The 18,978-nt window shown below is 39.1% G+C and overlaps 1 protein-coding gene across 1 annotated transcript in view; it reads left to right on the top strand.

Annotated features, from left to right (window-relative positions):
• Nucleotides 1-18,978, top strand: part of MYO7B (myosin VIIB) — a 122,188-nt gene that overhangs the window by 100,958 nt on the left and 2,252 nt on the right. Inside the window, exons 37-46 of the mRNA XM_031961293.1 lie at nt 37-190; nt 672-830; nt 6,425-6,530; nt 8,893-9,006; nt 10,954-11,041; nt 12,714-12,820; nt 14,130-14,315; nt 15,783-15,899; nt 17,220-17,303; nt 17,805-17,924. Coding sequence (XP_031817153.1) covers nt 37-190; nt 672-830; nt 6,425-6,530; nt 8,893-9,006; nt 10,954-11,041; nt 12,714-12,820; nt 14,130-14,315; nt 15,783-15,899; nt 17,220-17,303; nt 17,805-17,924 — 1,235 coding nt within the window. The remainder of the gene's footprint in view (nt 1-36; nt 191-671; nt 831-6,424; nt 6,531-8,892; nt 9,007-10,953; nt 11,042-12,713; nt 12,821-14,129; nt 14,316-15,782; nt 15,900-17,219; nt 17,304-17,804; nt 17,925-18,978) is intronic.

Genomic DNA, 18,978 nt, shown 5'->3' with positions numbered 1-18,978 from the left:
TCTAGCAAATTCCCCTTTTCCTTCACTATCTCCCACCCATCCTGAAGTACATGGGAGACTACCCAGCCAAGCAGGCCAGAAACCCTGTGGAACTCACCGACCAGATCTTCACGGCTCCCCTCCAGGAGGCTACATTGAGAGATGAAGTGTACTGCCAGATCATGAAGCAACTGACAAACAACACCAACAGGTAGGCTATAAAAATTTATTCTAAAAATTGTTTTTTAAAGATCACAGAGCCCAAATTTTTAAAAATCCTGTTTTAATAAACAATCTGAGAATTATTTCACATAACTATGCCTATTTATTATAAGGATTTTTTTCTTTTTTCAGAAGATATGAGGCAAAAATAAATTATATATATAAATATATACACATATACATATGCGTGTGTGTCTGTATAAACATTTATGTCTTCATAGAAATATATATATATATGAGATGTACATATACATCACTTTACCTTAAAGGGGAGAAAATCAGGTTAGGTTTAAGGTTCTCTTATATTTCTCCATATTGTTCCCTAAGGCTGATTGTGTAGGAAACACATAGTTCTTGTCCCCTGGGGCTCTCCAGGCTTCAGTACATAGTGGGTTTCCCAAAGCTCTCAGAGATCAGCTCTCTCCTTATTGGCCATGATGGGTGGCAAGTGATGGCTGGTTGCTTCTCAGTTACAGCTTGGAGCGTGGCTGGCAACTTCTGTGGCTCTGTACCGGCCTCTTCCTCCCCAGTAAGACCCTGCTGCCACACACCCAGAAGTTCATCGAGTCAAGGCGGAAGAAGCAGCTCATGGCACCTGACTGCAGCAGAAGGATTCAAAGGGTGGTGAGGTAATTGTGCCTCCTTCAGTCAACCAGGTTCTACTGTATTAAATACTATCAAAGAGATAAGAAAAGGAGAAATTCTCAGGCTCAAGAGACTTTAATTCTGATTGAAGAAATCATGACTCACTCATATTGGACGGGGGGTGGGGGGGGAAGGGAAGCAGTACAGGAGAGAATATAATCAAATTATCGTTTTAGTTAGAAGACCGTTATAGGTCAGATTAAACTAGAGGATCTTCTAGAGAGGGTGAAACTTGAGTTGGGTCTTCAAAGATGGTAGAATTCGGATAAACAAAGAGAATGGGGAAGGGGCAGAGAGGATGGAGGGGAGAAAGTCTGGCACATATTGAGCAAGGAGGAGACCAGACTGAAGGTGAAGGATCTGCCCATACCTGCTGCTTTAGAAGTTGAAGCTATTCTCAATGAAGTAGCCTGGGATGGGTCATCTGGGTCTCGTGGCTCCTTCCCCTCCTTTTTGGCCATATTCCCTAATTGTTGGCAGCTCCCCTGCCTAAGTCTAACCTTAGAGGGCAGGCCCAGGAGAGAGCTTGTTAAGGCATCCCCCAGCTCTGGTGAAAAGGTTGGGTGGAAAAAGAAATGCTAGGTGACATTTCAAATGAGCTTTCATGTGATTGTGAAATTATAATTCTGTGGCTATCAAATATCTATCCTCTTCCTTGTGGTTTCAGAAAACCAGGTAATTCATAGATCAAGTAACTGTTTCTATCTAGCTTTTTAAGATATATATTTCTCTCTTTTCATCTCTTACCCCTCTCCATCTCTGTCACTGTCTCATTCTCTTAGTCACACTGCCTCTCCCTCTCTCTGATGCAATCTTCCTGTCACATATGTTTTTTCTATAAAACAATTTTGGTTTCTTTCCCTCTGACATGTTTCTTTCTCTCTCTTCCCCTTTTCCTTCTCTTTCTCTGCCTTGCCCTCTCTCCCCTTCTCCCTTCTTTTCTACTGTCTACTCCTCCCCTCCCTTTGACTTTGTGTTTCTCTGAAATTGTTCTTTTCCCTTACGCCCTCCTTTCTTTCTAATTTCCTATTACTGTCAAGGGCACTACCAGCTATCCAGTGATCCAGACTCACAAACTGGGTATCATCCTTGACTGCTCTCTCTTTCATACATTCAATCAGTTGGCAAGTCCTTTTGATTCTGCAATATGAAACATCTCTAGTATATACTCACTTATCTCTTCAGCCTCCACTGACCAGTTCCAGGTCCTCATCACCTAACACCTGGACTATTGTAAGAGTCTTCTCTCACTCAGTTTTCTTCCCCAACTCCAGGCTACCGGTTTGTCTTTTAGGCTCTTCTTAACTTGGCCTTTTTGTATCTTTCCAATCTTCCAATATTTTACTCCTTTCTAACCACTCTGTGCTCCAATGTCACTGGCTTTTTTGCTGTTCCTCACACAAGATGCTTCATGTCTATACTCAAGGCATGCCTGAAACACTTTTCTGCTGTGTCTCTGCTTTCCTTCAAGGCCCAGCTAAAATCCCATTTTCTACAGAAAGCCTTTCCTGATCTCCTTTAGTTCTCATGCTTCCCCTCTGGGATTATCTCTAATTTGTCCTGTATATATATATATATATATATATATATATATGGATACATGGATATGTGTGTATATATGTATACATACACATACTTATTTGTACATAGTTATTTGCATGTTGTCTTTCTCATTAGACTGTGAGTTCTTTATGAGCAGAGGTTGCTTTTGTTTTTCTCAGTATCCCAACACACAGCAGATGCTTAATTAATATATATTGATTTTCTCCAACTGTCAACCTTGTTCCTTCTTCTCCATCTCTTACTGCTCCCACAATAAAAGTGAGTTGAGTGATCACAACAAAAGTGATCTGGGCAGCAGCCTCACTGAGGACATAGGAGTTATTGTGCCTTGGCCAGGGCTGTCTCCTCAAGGAGAATCTCTGTGGATGAATTGGGAGGAAGAAGGCCTGAGACCTGAGGAATGAAGAAGTTTTGGACTTCCTGAGTTTTCTGATGCTGACCCAGAGAAAGCTGGTTCCCATAGAAATCTTCTTATTATTTCCTAGTTTAGGAAACTGACCTCTTTCCTCCTCTAGCCAAAGATGATGGTATGTAGACCTCCCTCATTTCAAACTATTTGGCATTGGGCTCTAGCTGGATGTCCATGTGGCACAATGCTAGGAGGGCTTTACTCCAAATAGCTCTCAAACCAACCTCTTCCCCAGTCATTGATCTGACTTGACTGGAAATAATATAGTGGCCAAGTTGGGTACAACTTCCTTTTCCACTTGCCCCCATTTCTTTAGTTTGAACACTGAGAAAGAGAAACTGAGCTAAGGCTGCCCGAGGGTATCAATACAGGGCTGTCAATACAGACAAATATTTTGGTCTTCAAAAATGGCAGATTAGTGGACACATCCACATTCCATCTTGGATAGAAATTGTAGCTGGAGGGATGGAGGTTGAACAAAAAGAGAATTGCCCTAAAGAAAGAGCTTATCAAACTCCAAATAAAACTGTAAAATCTCTGATCCTGGAAATATTGGTAGGAAGAAATATACGCAGATATCCTACTTGTCTCTGTCTTCTGGAAGGATTTAGGAGAAGCTTGCTTAGAAACAGGAAAATGAACAAAGCGTCTTAAATCATAGGATTTAGAACTGGAAGGAATCTTAAAATTAGATAGTCCCTATCATGTTATAGAAAAGGAAAGGAGACCTAGAGGGATTGATAGACTTGGTTAAAATCCCACAGGTAGTACAAAGACAGATCTAACTCTAAAATTGAAGGCTTTCTTCACCAGACCATACTAAAGAAAATTTCTAGCATAAGGTCATGATGCAAAGAGGATGAGATGGCTTGCAGGTTCCCCTAAAAAGATTCAGGACAAATACAAGATAATTATATACTCCATGCACAGATAGAAAGAGGCACTGATATTCTGGTCTCATGTGTGACTGCCCACCAAAGATTATGAATCTTCCCTGTAACACATGCTTAACTCCTCTCAAAGTAAATGCTACTTGTCTCAGAGAATAGAATTTCTCGTCATTGAAAATATGTCTTTATAAAGATTGATATTAAAAAGCATCCTTCATGACTCCCCTCTGAGTATCCTAAGAAGCTTCCTACTTTGTCATTATTCCCAACTTTGGACCCTGTGGCCACTGCCACTCACCCTTCTAAACCAAGAGCAAAAAGGTGGTGACATCTATGCAAACAGACCTGACCTTGAGACAGATTCCAGAAGAGCTTCCAGGACTTCAATGGTATCCCTTAAATCTACAGCTGGAGAAAGCACAGCCTGGCTGCCTTGCAAGAAATTCACTGTTGTATGGGTGAATGAATCCTTTATTCAGGGACTGAACTGGGAGGCTTTCCCCAGAAGCCACAGGACAGGGAGGGCCAACGACAGCTCCAGCTGGAAAGTAGCCCCAAACATAGCACATTGCAGCTTTTATCTTCTTTTGTGGGGAAAAACAATACAGATGCTAGAATGCTACCATCAGAAAAGACCTCAGAGACTGAATAGCCAACTCCCTCAATTTACAATGGAGGAAACAAGAGATAATGACTTAGCTGGGATCCTATTGCTAGTTTGTTTCTAAACTAAGACTATTACTTGACTCCTAGTTCTCATTCTGATATGCCTTCCTTCATATAATGTAGAAAGAGATCATTAGATGAGAGATTTAGATCTTGAGAAATCTTTCAAAGCCATCTAGTTCAATCCCCTCATCTGTAAAATTTGAATCAAAAGTGATCAACTATGAAGGGCTTGATTCTTCTCAGTAGTTTAGTGAGCCAAAGGAATCCCAATAAACTTTGAATAGAAAATGCCAACTGCAATCAGAGAAAGAATTAAGGAGACTGAATGTAAATCAACATATGCTATGTTCACTTCTTTTTTTCTAGTTTTTTAAATCTCTCCATTGGCTTTTCTCATTTGCTCTGATTTTTCTCTCCCAACATAATTCATAAAACAAAGTGTATTAAAAATAAATAAACTAAAAAAAGATTAAAAAATAAATTTTGATAACAGCAAAAAATATCTGAAGCAGTAAGGTAATATAGAACACTAACAACAAACTTTGACACCCTCGCAGTTTTAGTCAAAATCTGCCTTTATCAATAATGAGCTCTAAATGTCTTAGATTGAAATTGTTCATTAATTTTGGAACCAAACTTCCCAGCAGTGAATCAATCAGTCAGTAAACAACAACAGGCATTCACTAAATTTATTCTGTACTGGGAGCCTGGTCAATGAGAACCAGTCTTTAGGAATACCTATTCATAAGATAGGCATTCATTAAGCATCTGTTATGCATAGCTAGGTGATCCAATGGATAAAGTACCATACCTGAAACAGGAAGAGTTCAAATCTTGCCTCTGACACTTACTATTTGTGTGAGCCCTCCACTGCATCCAGTGCAATCTCCAGGCGTCCTGATCTTTACCTTGCCTCTGGACCCTGATGGCTTCAGAGGTGAAAGTGAGATTGGTTACTTTGCATGTCCTCACTCAAATCAAATTCACCTGCAAGTCACAATAAGACCTTCCTGATGTCATGGTCCTTTTTGAGAACAAAGGACAACCAATAAATGAATGATTCTGGGCAAGTCACTTAATCCTGTTTATCTCAGTTTATCACATCTATAAAATGAGCTGGAGAAGGAAATGGAAACTACTCCAGTATCTTTGCCAAGAAAACCCCAAATGGGATCACAAAGACTCAGACATAGCTGATACAACTCAACAGATGATGCAGAAAAAAAAAAAATTAAACAGCCCCTGGCTTCATAGAATTTATAGTCTATTGGAAGGAAACAACATAACAACATAAAGACAAAATAAATATAAAGTAAATTCCATTGGGTGAAGAGATGTTAGCAATTGGGAGAATCAGGAGAGGTGGCCCTTGAGTTAAGCATCTAAGTATACTTCAATATAGTTGATGAGAGAAGGGGAATGCATAGCAGGTATCAGAGATAGGTTGCTTAGGACCATGAAAACAGGAAATTAATGAATAATAATAATTTATGCTTTATATTATATTAACATTTTATAACATTATATTAACATTTATATAATACTTTAAGGTTTGCAGAGAACTTTACAAATATAATCATTTTATCATTATAACATCTCTAGGAGATAGATGCAATTATTATCCCCATTTCACAAATGAAGGAACTGAGGCAAAAAAGGTTAAATAACTTGCCTAGGTTCACATATCTAGTCAGTGTTATCTGCACTTTCCAGTTGCTTAGAAGGAATATTGTACATGGGAATAGTGATTTCTCTGGATCTTCAAATACACACACAAAAAATAATGGATACATAACTATGCTCTTATAGGTAGGATTAGCTCACTCTCACTGTCACCCTTCTGTGACCAACAGTATCCCCCAGCTCATGGTTGATTAGCTAGGGCAAGTGGGACAGTCTAGGGTCACTGAGCAAAATTATTTAGCCCATTCAGTTTGAATCTGAAATCTCAGTTTTAATTAACACCATATGCTGACCCACTAAGCTTACAAGCACAGGTAGTTCCAATGCTGATCTTGGCCATACTCTTTGTGCTGTTCTTTTCTAGGACTGGCCCTCGGAAGTATCCCCCTCACCACGTGGAAGTGGAGGCCATTCAACAGAATGTCACCAGAATATGTCACAAGGTTTACTTTCCCAATGACACAGATGAGGTGAGAGGTCCATGCATCTCCTCCAAGTATGAACTCCTACTGTAGCCTCTGTCTGGGCATCAGACCCTGAACTTGGGTCTGCTAAAGATTGCATGTTACTAGTGGTGTGCTAGTAAATATTTAACAATTGGCTCCTCAGAAGGGAAAAATGTACCCATGATGCACTTCTAAGTTTAATCTACATTATTAACATTTTATCACTTTTTTTTAAGTAAAAACAATCAACAAAAGAGTAAGTGAAAAAATGATTTGTAGCATTTGCTGATTTCTGAGGTGTGAATGCTCACAGTGAAAATGTAACAATTGGCTCTAAGCCAGGTATGATTTGGAGCTATCATCCTCAGACTATTATTAGTCTGACTTCTGAAGAGGCAGGTAACTATCTATTAGTTTTTGAAGGATAATGTCCTAGCTAATCTTCTCTGAACTAAGAGAAACCAGAAGTGGTAAAGAAGAGAGAAATTTTTTAATTCATTTTTTTGCCTCTGTTTTTTTAAAATAATTTTTACAGATGTTTTTTGCTTCTATATCATTTTCATTTCCAAATATGTCCATTTTTCATCCCTACCCAGGAAGTCATTTCTTGTAACAACCAAAAAAAAAAAAAAAAAAAAAAGAGGTGGAGATTGGGGGCGGGGAGAGGCAAACTTAGGAGCACAAATCTGACAATTTATGAAATGCTTCACACCTATTGTCCACCTGTGTGAAGGTAGGTGAGAAGTATACTTTCTCAGATTCTCTCTAAGGTCAAATTTTCAAGTTTTAGCTTTAAGGACCAGCACTTTAAACTTCCCAAGAGTGTTCTCATTTGATTTCATTTTATCCTCACAACCCCACCTTATGAAGTAAATAGAACAGGAAATGATCTACCCATTTTACAGCTGAGGAAGTTGAGATACCCTGGCTTGAATTATATAGAAAATTGATGAAAAAGTCATCTCTAGAGCCAGACCTGACTCCTAGTCTAATCGTTTTGTTTAATTCAAGAATCATTAATTATCTTTTGTTGCATATCTAATACCATATGGAGTACTATAGGATTCAGACTTTTCTTGTACTTTATAATTTGTTGAAATAGATAGTATTGGGGAGGGTACTTCCTGTCTCTAACCCTGCCCTATTTCAGGGAGAAGTCCTGGTAGAAATTGAAAGGGCCAAAGACAAAGAAACAAATGGAAGAAGGAGAAGGAGAAAAAGCCATGGTTGAGAAGCTATAAAGTAAACCATTGGCCCTTAGATAATGAAGAGATAGCTGGTAACTAGAGGCAGTTAATCCTTGAGTCTTCAAAAGATAAAAAGGTCATAGATTCAGAGCTGTAATTGTTCAATAAGTTCAGTTGGGCCCACTCTTTGAGATTTTCTTGGCAAAATTACTAGAGTGGTTTGCCAATGGCAAACAGGGTTAACTGACTTACCCAGGGTCACACAGCTAACATGCTTCTGAGGCCAGATTTGAACTCAAAGATTAATCTTCCTGATTTCAGGCTTGGTAGTCCATCTACTGCACAACCTTAAAAGTCAACTAATCCTTAAAATATAAATTGATAGATAGATAGATAGAAAAAAAATGTAAAGTCAACTAAGCTAAACTATGCAACCCCAGAAACTCCAATGAGAAGTAGTAAGTGATAGGGACTAGGGCTCAAATCAAGGATCTAGAATGCCAAATCTAGTTGTCTGGAAGAGCAATATAACAGAAAGAACTCTAGATTTACAGTAAAAGGACCCGAGTTCTAATCCTAGCTCTATTAGTCACTGACTCTGTGACCTTAGGCAAGTTATTCCTCTATTTAGTTTCTTCATATGTAATTTGAGGGGAATATGATGTCTCCATCACTGTCCCCAGCTCTAAAGAATATGAAAGATTGAGGCAGCTAGATGGAGCAATGGAGAGAGCTTTGGTTTTGAAGTCAGAAGGGCCTGGGTTCAAATCTGTTCTCAGACACTTACCACTTACTCACTATGTGACCTTGAACAAATTACTTAACCCCATTGCCTTACAAAATATATATATGTGTGTGTGTGTGTGTGTGTGTGTAGTGATATATTTATAATTTTATATCAATATATTACATATATAATGTAGGATCTTGAATTTTTACTCTGACTTGTTTTCTTTACATCTTCACCGCACAGAAAATAGCCCAGCCTCTCTTGCATTCCAATGGAAAGAGCATAGGGAATACTCCTTTGCTCATGGATATTCCCACAGTAGAAGACTCACCAGATTATTCTGCTTGGCCATACTCCCTTTTACCCAGTGGTTGGGACTTCCTCATTTTCTCTTGTCCTCCATTCCAGTCCTTCCCACATGTAAGACCAGTCTTCTCTCCCTTGTAAATGATAATCCTGCTTCTTTCAGATCTTTGAAGTTGGGACCAATACAAAGGTTCAGGACCTGTGTCAAAATATCAGCACTCAACTGCAACTAAACTCCTGGGAGGGTTGTAGCCTGTTTGTCAAGATTTCAGACAAGGTATGGCAGTAACAACGGTAGTAGGCAATTGGAGAAAGGAATTGTTGCTCAAGTGGGATGAAAAACTTATTTACTGGGGGTGATACCAGCTTATCCTAGCTGATGACATTGTGCTGATTACATGAAATCCTGAAATATTGAAGAGCCTTCTAAAGAGATCCACAATCACTTGAGAGTTTGGCTTAATTATCCATACATGAAAAACCAAGTGGATGAAAAAATGTCTATTTTTTAGTTGGATGCTTAGTACACATATATTGAAAACACACATTAAATCTGAGAATCCCATGAGAGTCAAGAAATAGTTGACAATGATTGGTCAATTAACTATAGCATATTATCTAGAACAAAGTATTCAAGAAAAGCAATTAAAAGATATTATCAAAGAAATATGTGACCAGAAAAGAAAGTAAACAAGTCATATGCATCAAATGTGTTTCATTGGTATCCATAAAATCATGAAATAGGAAGATCCCCAGCACTCTGCTTTAGTCCTCATGGGGGATTCATGGAAACAATCACTTACGATAGCTGCACAAAGCAGGAAGGCACAGAGGGTTGCTATCTGTGCCATTGAAGGAAATATCTATGTGTAAGAATTTATAGATATTTCAAAGTATTACTATTATTTTTTTAAAAATTATATTCAACAGAAATCTACTTTTCTATAACTTGCACTTATTGCTATTATCTTTATCCTTTAGGGCTAATCATAATTTAATTAGCATTTTCTACGTGATACCTCCTTAAAACTTGATTTCTTTAGGATAAGTTTCTTCAGCAAATCCTTGAGTAATATAGTTTTAAATCTTCTTACCAAACTAGTTATTTCCTCTGGACATATACCTTCTAAGTCAATCATTCAATAAGGTTTAATTAAACACCTACCATGTGCTAAGTACTTTGTTGAGTCCTGACTATGCAAAAACACAATGAAAAGCAGCTCCTGTCCTCAAATAGTTTATATTGTATATAGGTATATATATGTATATATATGTTAATATAAGAGTATTATTATAGTATCAACAATATATTCCTCACTCTGTGAGATAAGTGCTATTATTATCTCCATTTTGCACTTGAGGAAAATGAGGAAATCAGGAGTTAAGTGACTTTCACAGAGTTACAGAGCTACTAAGTATTTAGTTAGTAAATGAGTGAGGCTGGCTTTGATTTCGTCTCCCTCATTCCAGGCCTGAATGCTAACCACTATCTACCTGTTTCCTAAGTAAAAGAGAAAATGCCAACAGTGGAGTGAATTAGAAAAGAATCTCATTCTGAGTGTAAATCAAACCATTTCTTAAACTTTATTTTTCTAGCTTTTTTTGACAACATGGCTAATAAGAAATTTTTTGCATGACTTCACATGTATAATGGGTATCAATCATACTGCTTGCTTTCTCATGCATGGTTGGAAAAGGGGCTGAAGAGAGGGAGAGAATTAGGAACTCAAAAAAATATATTAATGCTAGGAAAGGCCTAATGTAGAAGGCAGTGCCTGAACTGAGCTTTAGAAGAAGTTTGGGATTTTAAGAAATAAAAGTGAAAAGGGGATGAATTATAAATATGGGGTACACAGCCTATACAAAGGCATAGACCGGAGAATTGAGTGAGGAATGGCTGCTAGGCCAATTTGACTGAACAGCAGTGTGGGTAAAGAGAAACAATATGCAATAAATCTAGACAGATAGGCTGGAGAAAAGGTGACTCAGAACCAAAAACAATAATCTAGATGTGATTTTACTATAGGAGAGCAAAATTCAAATAACTCATTCCAGGCAACTGTCTCTTTGCTTACCTATGTTCTGGGTTCCCCTAGAAAACCCTATTACCTCCCACCACCTGGCCCACCCTTTCAACTCATTCTTTAGCATGGAACTGCCTGGGGGCAGGGCTTTGCATTGTTCTTAGCTTCCATCTAATCTCACATTTGTTCTCCTCCACCAGGTCATCAGTCAAAATGAAAAAGACTTCTTCTTTGATTCCTTAAGACAGGTGTCCGATTGGATAAAAAAGACCAAGCCCACAAAAGAAGGTAAAGGGAGAAAGATTTATCCATCATAGAGAGTAGAAAGTGAAAACCATAAGAATTCCATCTTGACAGATGTTAAATAGAATCCTTGAATCGAAAAATTTAGAGCTTCAAAGATCTTTGAGATCATCTAGTCTAATGCCCTAATTTTACTGTTTAAAAGAAATTAGAGATCTCTAGAGAACAAATGACAGTATCAGACCCTAGATCCAGGACCAATGTACCAGCACTATTTAGGACCACAGGGGTTTTTTAGCCCCTCATCCAGAGGACAGCTAGGAAACCTGTCTCTCAGAACATAACTTTGACTTTCATAAAGGAGTTTACCCCAATGGGGTGTGTGCTTGTGAAAGGATCCATGTGAGTATCTTCTGGGAGGAAGAAGAAATTGCCTTTTCCCCCTAGACTGATTGGTAGGAGTTCCTCTGAAGTGTTAGAGCAGTTGAAAAGGTGTGCAGAAATCCAGTTGCTGAAAATTAAGAATGTTTAACCCATTTACACCTCTTAAATTTCATTGACAAAGCTTTGATGGAGGTGAGTGGATAGGATGAAAATAAGATTCTCTAGGGAGTCCCCCATGACAAGTGTCTCCAGTGATCAGTCACCATCAGTAATAGGGACTGGACTGATTGACCTCTAAAGTCCTCTCAGCTCTGCCATTCTGGGGAGAATACTCAATATGAGCTAAGTGATATAGGGGACAGAGTAGAAGGCTTAATTCCTGTCTTAAAAGGGCTAGCAACCCAGTTGTGGAGATAAGACATACCTCCATATGTATGTCCACACAAATATATCCACACTTATCTAATAATACAGGGCAGTATGTTGTTGTTCAGTGATTTCAGTCCTCATTTGGGATTTTCTTGGCAAAGATACTAGAACAGTTTGCCATTTCCTTCTCAGCTCATTTTATAGATGATTAAACTGAGGCAAATAAGGTTCAGTGACTTGTCCAGGGTCACACAGCTAATGAGAATCTGAGGCCAGATTTTTGCTCAATCTTCCTAACTCCAGGCCCAGCATTCTCTTCTCATCCCAGGATATGATGAGTATCCTATGAATGATATAGACAGGCAGTGCTTGGGAGATTGGAAAGGGCGGAATCACTGTGAGCCAGAATAATCAAAGAAGGAAATGCAGACTTGGAACAATGGGATTTTGATGTTCAAAGACTTAAATTCAAATCATGGCTCTGCTATTTTCTACTAATATGAAATTGGCTAAATCAATGAATCTCCTGGGGCTTAGTTTCTTCAGCTGTAAAAAGAGGTATTGGGGTAGATAACTTTACAAATCCTTTCCATTTCTAAATCTATGACTATAATGGCATGACAGAGCAGATAATATTTGAATGATCTCAAAATGCAACTTCAGTTTTCAAACCCAAATTTGTTCATTTGTTTTAATTTGAAAAAAATAAACATAAACTGTATAGCTCTTTGGAGTCAGGGAGGAAGGGGAAAATTTGGGGTCATAGAAGAACCTCTATGAAAAAGAGCTGAAAGGGACCATGTGTGGGGCAGAGGGAGAAGAGGCCTGAAATGGAACCAAGTGTAAGAGGTTTTAGAAGTTTCCAAAGGTGGGTGGGTATTATCTGAGCTGGATCTTGCCTACAACTCTTGAGCCTGAGAGGACCTTGACCTTGTCACTGATGGCCATAATTTTATTCTCTCAGGAGCAACAGTAACCCTGACTTACCATGTTTACTTCATGAGAAAACTCTGGCTGAATGTCTCCCCTGGGAAAGATTTGAATGCTGACACCATCCTTCATTATCATCAGGTAAAAGAGCTGCCCATCAGTACCACCAAGAGATGGATCACTGGCCTCTGGCCCATATAGGCCTCCAGTGCAAAGAAAAAGAATCATGGACTAGGGTGATCAGGAGAAGCTTCAAGGAAGAGGCTGGATATCATTGATTTAAGCATTTAATAAGCCCTTATTAAAAATATTCTATGTACCAGACATTATTTTAGATTCAAAAAAGGGGGAAATGAAACTATTCAATCAGGCTTTAAAAGACATGGAAGATTTGGACAAGGGGGGTGGGATGGGAAGTTCAGGTTGGGAGCTTATAGTGAAAGCTGTGGTGGGAGTGAGCATGAGTAGAGTAGGGAGTGCATGGTAGGTAGCAATGGCAGCTAAGGTTGGAGGCCAGATTGTAGAGGTTTTTGAACTGAAGAGGAATTGGGATTTGATGGAGAGTCAAAGACTCTTGGATATTTCACTATGACCAAATACTCAACATGAGCTAAGTGATATGGAGAATACTCTATTTAAGCAGAGTGTTATATATGTTGTGAGAACATAAGAGTGGTGTCAGTGAGCTCGGTAGTTTGGAGGGAGGGGATAGGAAGCAGGAAACTCAATCATGTAACATTAGATTTAAGGACAGTCAAATCCTATTCCTTAATATTTTACATTTGGAAAAACTGAGGACCAGGGAGGTGAGGAAACTTCCCAGTTTCACACGGCTAATTAGGGACAGAGCATGGATGAGAACCCAAAGGTCATGCTCTCCCAGGGCCCTCATTTCTGTGATACACTGAGATCTGAAAGTCATGTGAGCTGTAAATCACAAAGCATTTAGCCATATCTTGCACTAGAGGAATCAGAGAAGCTCATATTCACACACACACACACACACACACACACACACAAGCACATAAATGTTTACATCTGAGCTTTAACTAGCTGAAACTGTGCCTGGGACCAATTCATTCAGGGATGGGGACAATTCAGTCTCATTACTAGTGCCAGAAGGGAGCACACGCACTGTGCTGAAATTCTACCTTAATGATTCATTAATATTTTGCCGGGATCTATTTTTAAGAAACAAATCTCCCTGGTAGGAGAGACATATGAAGCCCTAATACCTGAATGATTTCTCGGCCATTTTGGGGGGCAGGACAAAGGGGAGCAGTTGGAAGAGGTAGGAGAGACAGGAGAGTTCTGGTGTAGCAGCACAGCGGGGACATGAAGAGCTATCACATACAAACTTCTATTTACCAGTTTTGCCAAGGGGCCAGGCCGTCTTGGGACATCAGTACATTAGGAGGAAGTGCTCGATTTGACTGCCTTTCTATTTCAGGAGCTGCCCAAGTACCTGCGTGGATTCCACAAATGCTCCAGGGAAGATGCCATCCAGCTTGCAGGACTCATTTACAAAGTTAAATTTGACAATGACAGGTCCCAGCTAGCCACTGTCTCCAAAATCCTGAAGGAACTGGTGCCTGCGAACTTGATTCAATCGATGTCTTCAGAAGAATGGAAAAAGGTTATTGGTCTGCCTGTAGGAGTCTCCATCCTTTCCCTAGTGACCACATACTGAGCAATCCATTGACCTGGGAAAGTATAGGAAAAGGAAAGGGAGAAGGGACTCCAGCTCTCTTTCAGGGTAGTCCTATTCAGGCTTATTTCTCCAGTTCCATTTCTTCACATCTAATAGATCATCAAGAAGCAATGGATGCTTTGTACCTTAGCTTTAAGCTTCCCAATACAACCCCTCCATACACACACACACACACACACACACACACAGTTACTCAATCAAGTAATATTCACTCAGGTTGGCACAATTCTTAAAGATCTATGAAGCAGAAGCTAGGGAAAGTATTATTATTCCTGTTTTACAAATACAAAAATGGAGGCTCAAAGAGGCTAAATGACTTGCCACTAATAACTGAAGTCTAAGATTTGACAGGACTTCAGACTTCCTGTCCTCCAATCCAATATTCTTTCAACTATACAATGTAGCTACTAGCTTATTGACAAATGTAATTTTAAAAAATCATTAAGTTTTTGAAGTCTTTATTTCTAAATATAGGAGGGAAGGAAGGGAGAAAAAAAGGAAGGAGGAAGGGAGCTTTTTATCAGTTCACACTTCTCAATTCTTTTTTCATCTTTTTGTAATAGTGCAATAATATTCCATTACATTTTTGTGCCATTTTCTAATTTAGAGATAGCTACATTGTTTCTATTTGTTATTTGAAAAATACTGCTATGAATATACTTTGTATATAATATCATTCTCACTATTTTTGTCCTCGTTGGCAATGGTCAGCTCTCTGGATCAAAGGTTATGAGTATAACTTTCCTTAACCATAATTCCAGATTGCTTTCCAAAATGGTCAGATCAAATCACACCACAACAAAAGCACCTCAGCCTCTCCAATATTTAATATTCTCATTTTTGACATCTTTATCAATTTGCTGGGTTTCAGATAAAACTCCAAAATTGTTTTGATTTGTATTTCCCTTATTAATAGTAATTTAGAACAGTCTTTCAGACGGTTGTTAATAGTTGACAATTCTTTTGAGAATTATTGTAAACAAACACTTAAGGCATGTAGGTAGTAAACAATAGAGAGAAAAATTGGTTTTTAACTTTTTAAATTCTGTATATAGCACCTGAAAAAAGCACAATAAAATTCATTTTTATATATAAAATAGAACAGAAAAAGAGCATCATAGACAAAAAACTCAAAGGAAAATTCATTTTTTTGAAGAGATTTACAGGAGGAATGAAAAAGAATGGGTATCAATTCTTGTAAAGTGAAGCATATTTAGATTCTGAGCCTGAATTTTCCTGCCAGTTTTACTAGCATATATTAGATGTGGTCAGTCTGTCCAGTCTCCTGTCCAGAGCTAGTGCTCCATCATGATAGAGCATCCTCTTGCTTCTGTCTAAGTAGCTCCCACTCATCCATGCTTATATCCCTGCTTATATTCCCCTTCTTTACAGAATATCTTTGCGGCTTACAATAAGTACGAAAAGAACACAGTGGAGGAAGCCAAGTTGGCCTTCCTGAGGCTGATTTACCGCTGGCCCACCTTTGGGTCAGCCTTCTTTGAGGTGAAGGTAAGTTCTGTTTCACACCCCACCAATCCTGACCCTCCCACTACAGAAACCCATCAGAAAACTGATGGATTAAGTGTCTCCTCCACCTGATGAATTTTTTCCTTTTCAGATCACCTTCTCCTCCATCCATATCTTATAGATACCTAGTCATTCTGCACCTCATCTCTCCCATTAGAAAGTAAACTCCTTGAGGACAGCCAGTGTTTTTGCCTTTCTTTGTGTCCCAGCACTTCACACTATGTGGTACATAATAAGTGCTCAATTAAATGCTTGTTAACTGACTGTGGATTGACCTACGTTTGGGGCACTATGCTAAGCAGTGAGAATGTAAATCATTAATGGTGATGATGATTCATTTGTACAGGGCTTTCCCCACCCTCAGAACAGTGACATAGTTCAAGAACTATTATCCCCAATTTATTAATGCATAAACTGATACTCAGGAAAGTTAAGTTGATTCCCCAGATTCACAAACTACTACATTGATAGTAGATTTAGAGCTAGAAAGGACCTGAGAAGTGATAGAACCAGTCTCAGACTAGCTAAGTGACCCTAGGAAAGTCACCTAATCCTGTTTTCCTCAGTTTCCTCATTTGTAAAAATGAGCTGGAGAAGGAAATGACAAACACTCCAGTATCTTTGCCAAGTAAACACCAAATGGGTTCATGAAGAGTAGGATAGATCTAAACAACAATAACAACAATCCGATCAATACCCTAATTTTACAGATAAGGAAACTGAGGCTCTAGAGGTGAAATGACTTGCCTAAATTCACACAGACAGTATCAAAGCTGGAATCTAAATCCCAGATCTTTACTTAAAGCATTTTTTCCATTTCACACATCAGGAGTCACTCAGTTCTCAGAGAGTTTACAATCTAAGGTTTTTCCCTTTAATCCTATCCAGAAAGCCTCTTTGTAGGGTGTGTGTGTGTGTGTGTGTGTGTGTGTGTGTGTGTGTGTGTGCTTGTCTAAGCTATTTCTGCATCCCTGAGAATATGACTGGGACCATTCTGTTTCTATATGTAAGTAGCAGTAGGGATGCGAGAAGATGATGAAAAGGGAAATGTAATTTGACATCTCCCTTCTCTAGCAGCCACTGAATTGTAAGGATTCAAGAGATTTAAGAACTAAACCCTGCCCAAGTGAGCCAGGCCAAGATTTATGAAGCAGGACAATGCTATTCCCAACTCCATCCCAAATTCCCTATTCAATTAAAACAATTAAGTTTTGTTTGTTTTGTTTTTTGGGGGGGGGAGGGGATGGATTAGGGGTTGAAGTAAGGAATGTTTTCTTTTTCTTCTCCACCTCTCCATTCCAGCAAAGCTCAGAACCCACCTACCCAGAAATCATCCTCATTGCCATCAACAAACATGGATTGCAGCTCATCCATCCCAAGACCAAGGTCAGAGAAATCATTAACTGGCTAGATCCCCCGATAAGGCCATAAGATGACAGGGGCTGAACAACCACTACCATTTCTGAAGAGGGGCAGTAGGAGAAGAGCTCTTCAGAGCCCAGGCTTGAGATAGAACAATGTCCTTCCCAATTAGGGAGTAATGCTATCCAAGGTCATTGGTGGGGAGGAAGAGAGAATGGAAGGTGGAAGAAAGGATAGCGGAGAGAATCCTAGTCAAGACTCTGGGAGCAGGAGAGATATCTGGGACACCTTATTAGTCTCCTGCAAGATAGAATAGATAGAATAGCTTCATTTGATAGGTTGGGATTCAGACAGATTAAACAGTAGGCCAAGGATACATCATGAGAGTCGGTGGCAGAGGTGATTCCCCTGACTGCCTTTACTTAAGTGTCTTACTTACCCCTTTTCCCCAAAGTTCTTCCCCCAGCTTTGGTTTCTTGAATTCTTTCCTCTGTTCATTACCTCTCCCTGTGCTTCTTCCTGCAGGAGCTCCTTAACACCTACCCCTTTACAAAAATCTCCAGCTGGAGCAGTGGAAGCACTTATTTCCACCTGGTGCTTGGGAATCTCATGAAGGGGAATCGGCTGCTATGTGAGACCTCCCTGGTGAGTCCACAATGGGCGGGGCATGCAAGGGACCTCTCTGGAGGTGTGGGGAGGATAAGGGAGGACCAAGAAGGCATGGAGCAAGAATTCTTTGGTTTTGTTTCCAACAGAAGAGGAATAGAAGCAGGGAAAAGAGATACAATTTGAGTCTATCTCATCTTGAAGATAGGGCTGATGAAGGAGAAACAACTATAGACAAAAATATTTTGTTGTAAAATTTCAAAGACCCAAGATTTCCCACATGGCCCCAGTCATTTTTGCTTTCTCATTCATTCACTCAACAACAAACCCTTATTAAGCACCTGCTATATACAAAGAACTATGTTAGATTCTGGACTTTCAAGCACAGTATGGGCAATGGTTCTCAAAGTGTGGTCCAGGGATTCCTCGGGCTCCTCAAAACCCTTTTGTATAATAATAGTTACTACTTATTCAGCACTTTAAGCGTCACAAAGCACTTTATACACATTACCTTACTTAATGCTCAAATAACAATACTGTGAAGTAGGTAAATGCTATTATTATCCCTATTTTACAGATGAGGAAACTTGTTGGAATCTTTACAAACTATTAAGCCATTAGAATTGATAGAGACAATAATTATCTAGTTTAGCATGGTTCAATATGATTGATTTGATCTTAGAAGGAGATATATTGGGCCAGAACTTGAAACAAGGTACTAAGTACAATTGATAGAAACGATGCTTATGTTCACACCTTTTAGAGAGCTCATAGAAGCAAGAAATATTTAACTACTCATTGGAGTTCACATGTTTGGGAGATTTCAGGGTTTAGAAAGAGATATCTGAATTCATACCTCCCTTAATCCCTGCCTCCAGAAGGTGGAGTCAGCCTTTTACACTCAGCATAAATACAACTCCAGTGAGCCACTTGAAAGAGTTACTTGGGAACATTTCCAGGGGTCGGAGAGGAGTACCCTGCAAGGATTAGCTCTAAGGTGTGAACCAACAAGCACTGTATCAATTCTATTGAGTTAACACCAGGACCCTGACATCATCCTTGAGTTTTCACCTTGTTTCAAGTTGAGTTGACA

Source organism: Sarcophilus harrisii, chromosome 3 (genome assembly GCF_902635505.1).
Source record: "Sarcophilus harrisii chromosome 3, mSarHar1.11, whole genome shotgun sequence".
Taxonomy (NCBI): Eukaryota; Metazoa; Chordata; class Mammalia; order Dasyuromorphia; family Dasyuridae; genus Sarcophilus; species Sarcophilus harrisii.
The sequence above is the reverse complement of the archived record's forward strand: the minus strand, read 5'-3'. Positions and strand labels throughout refer to the sequence as shown.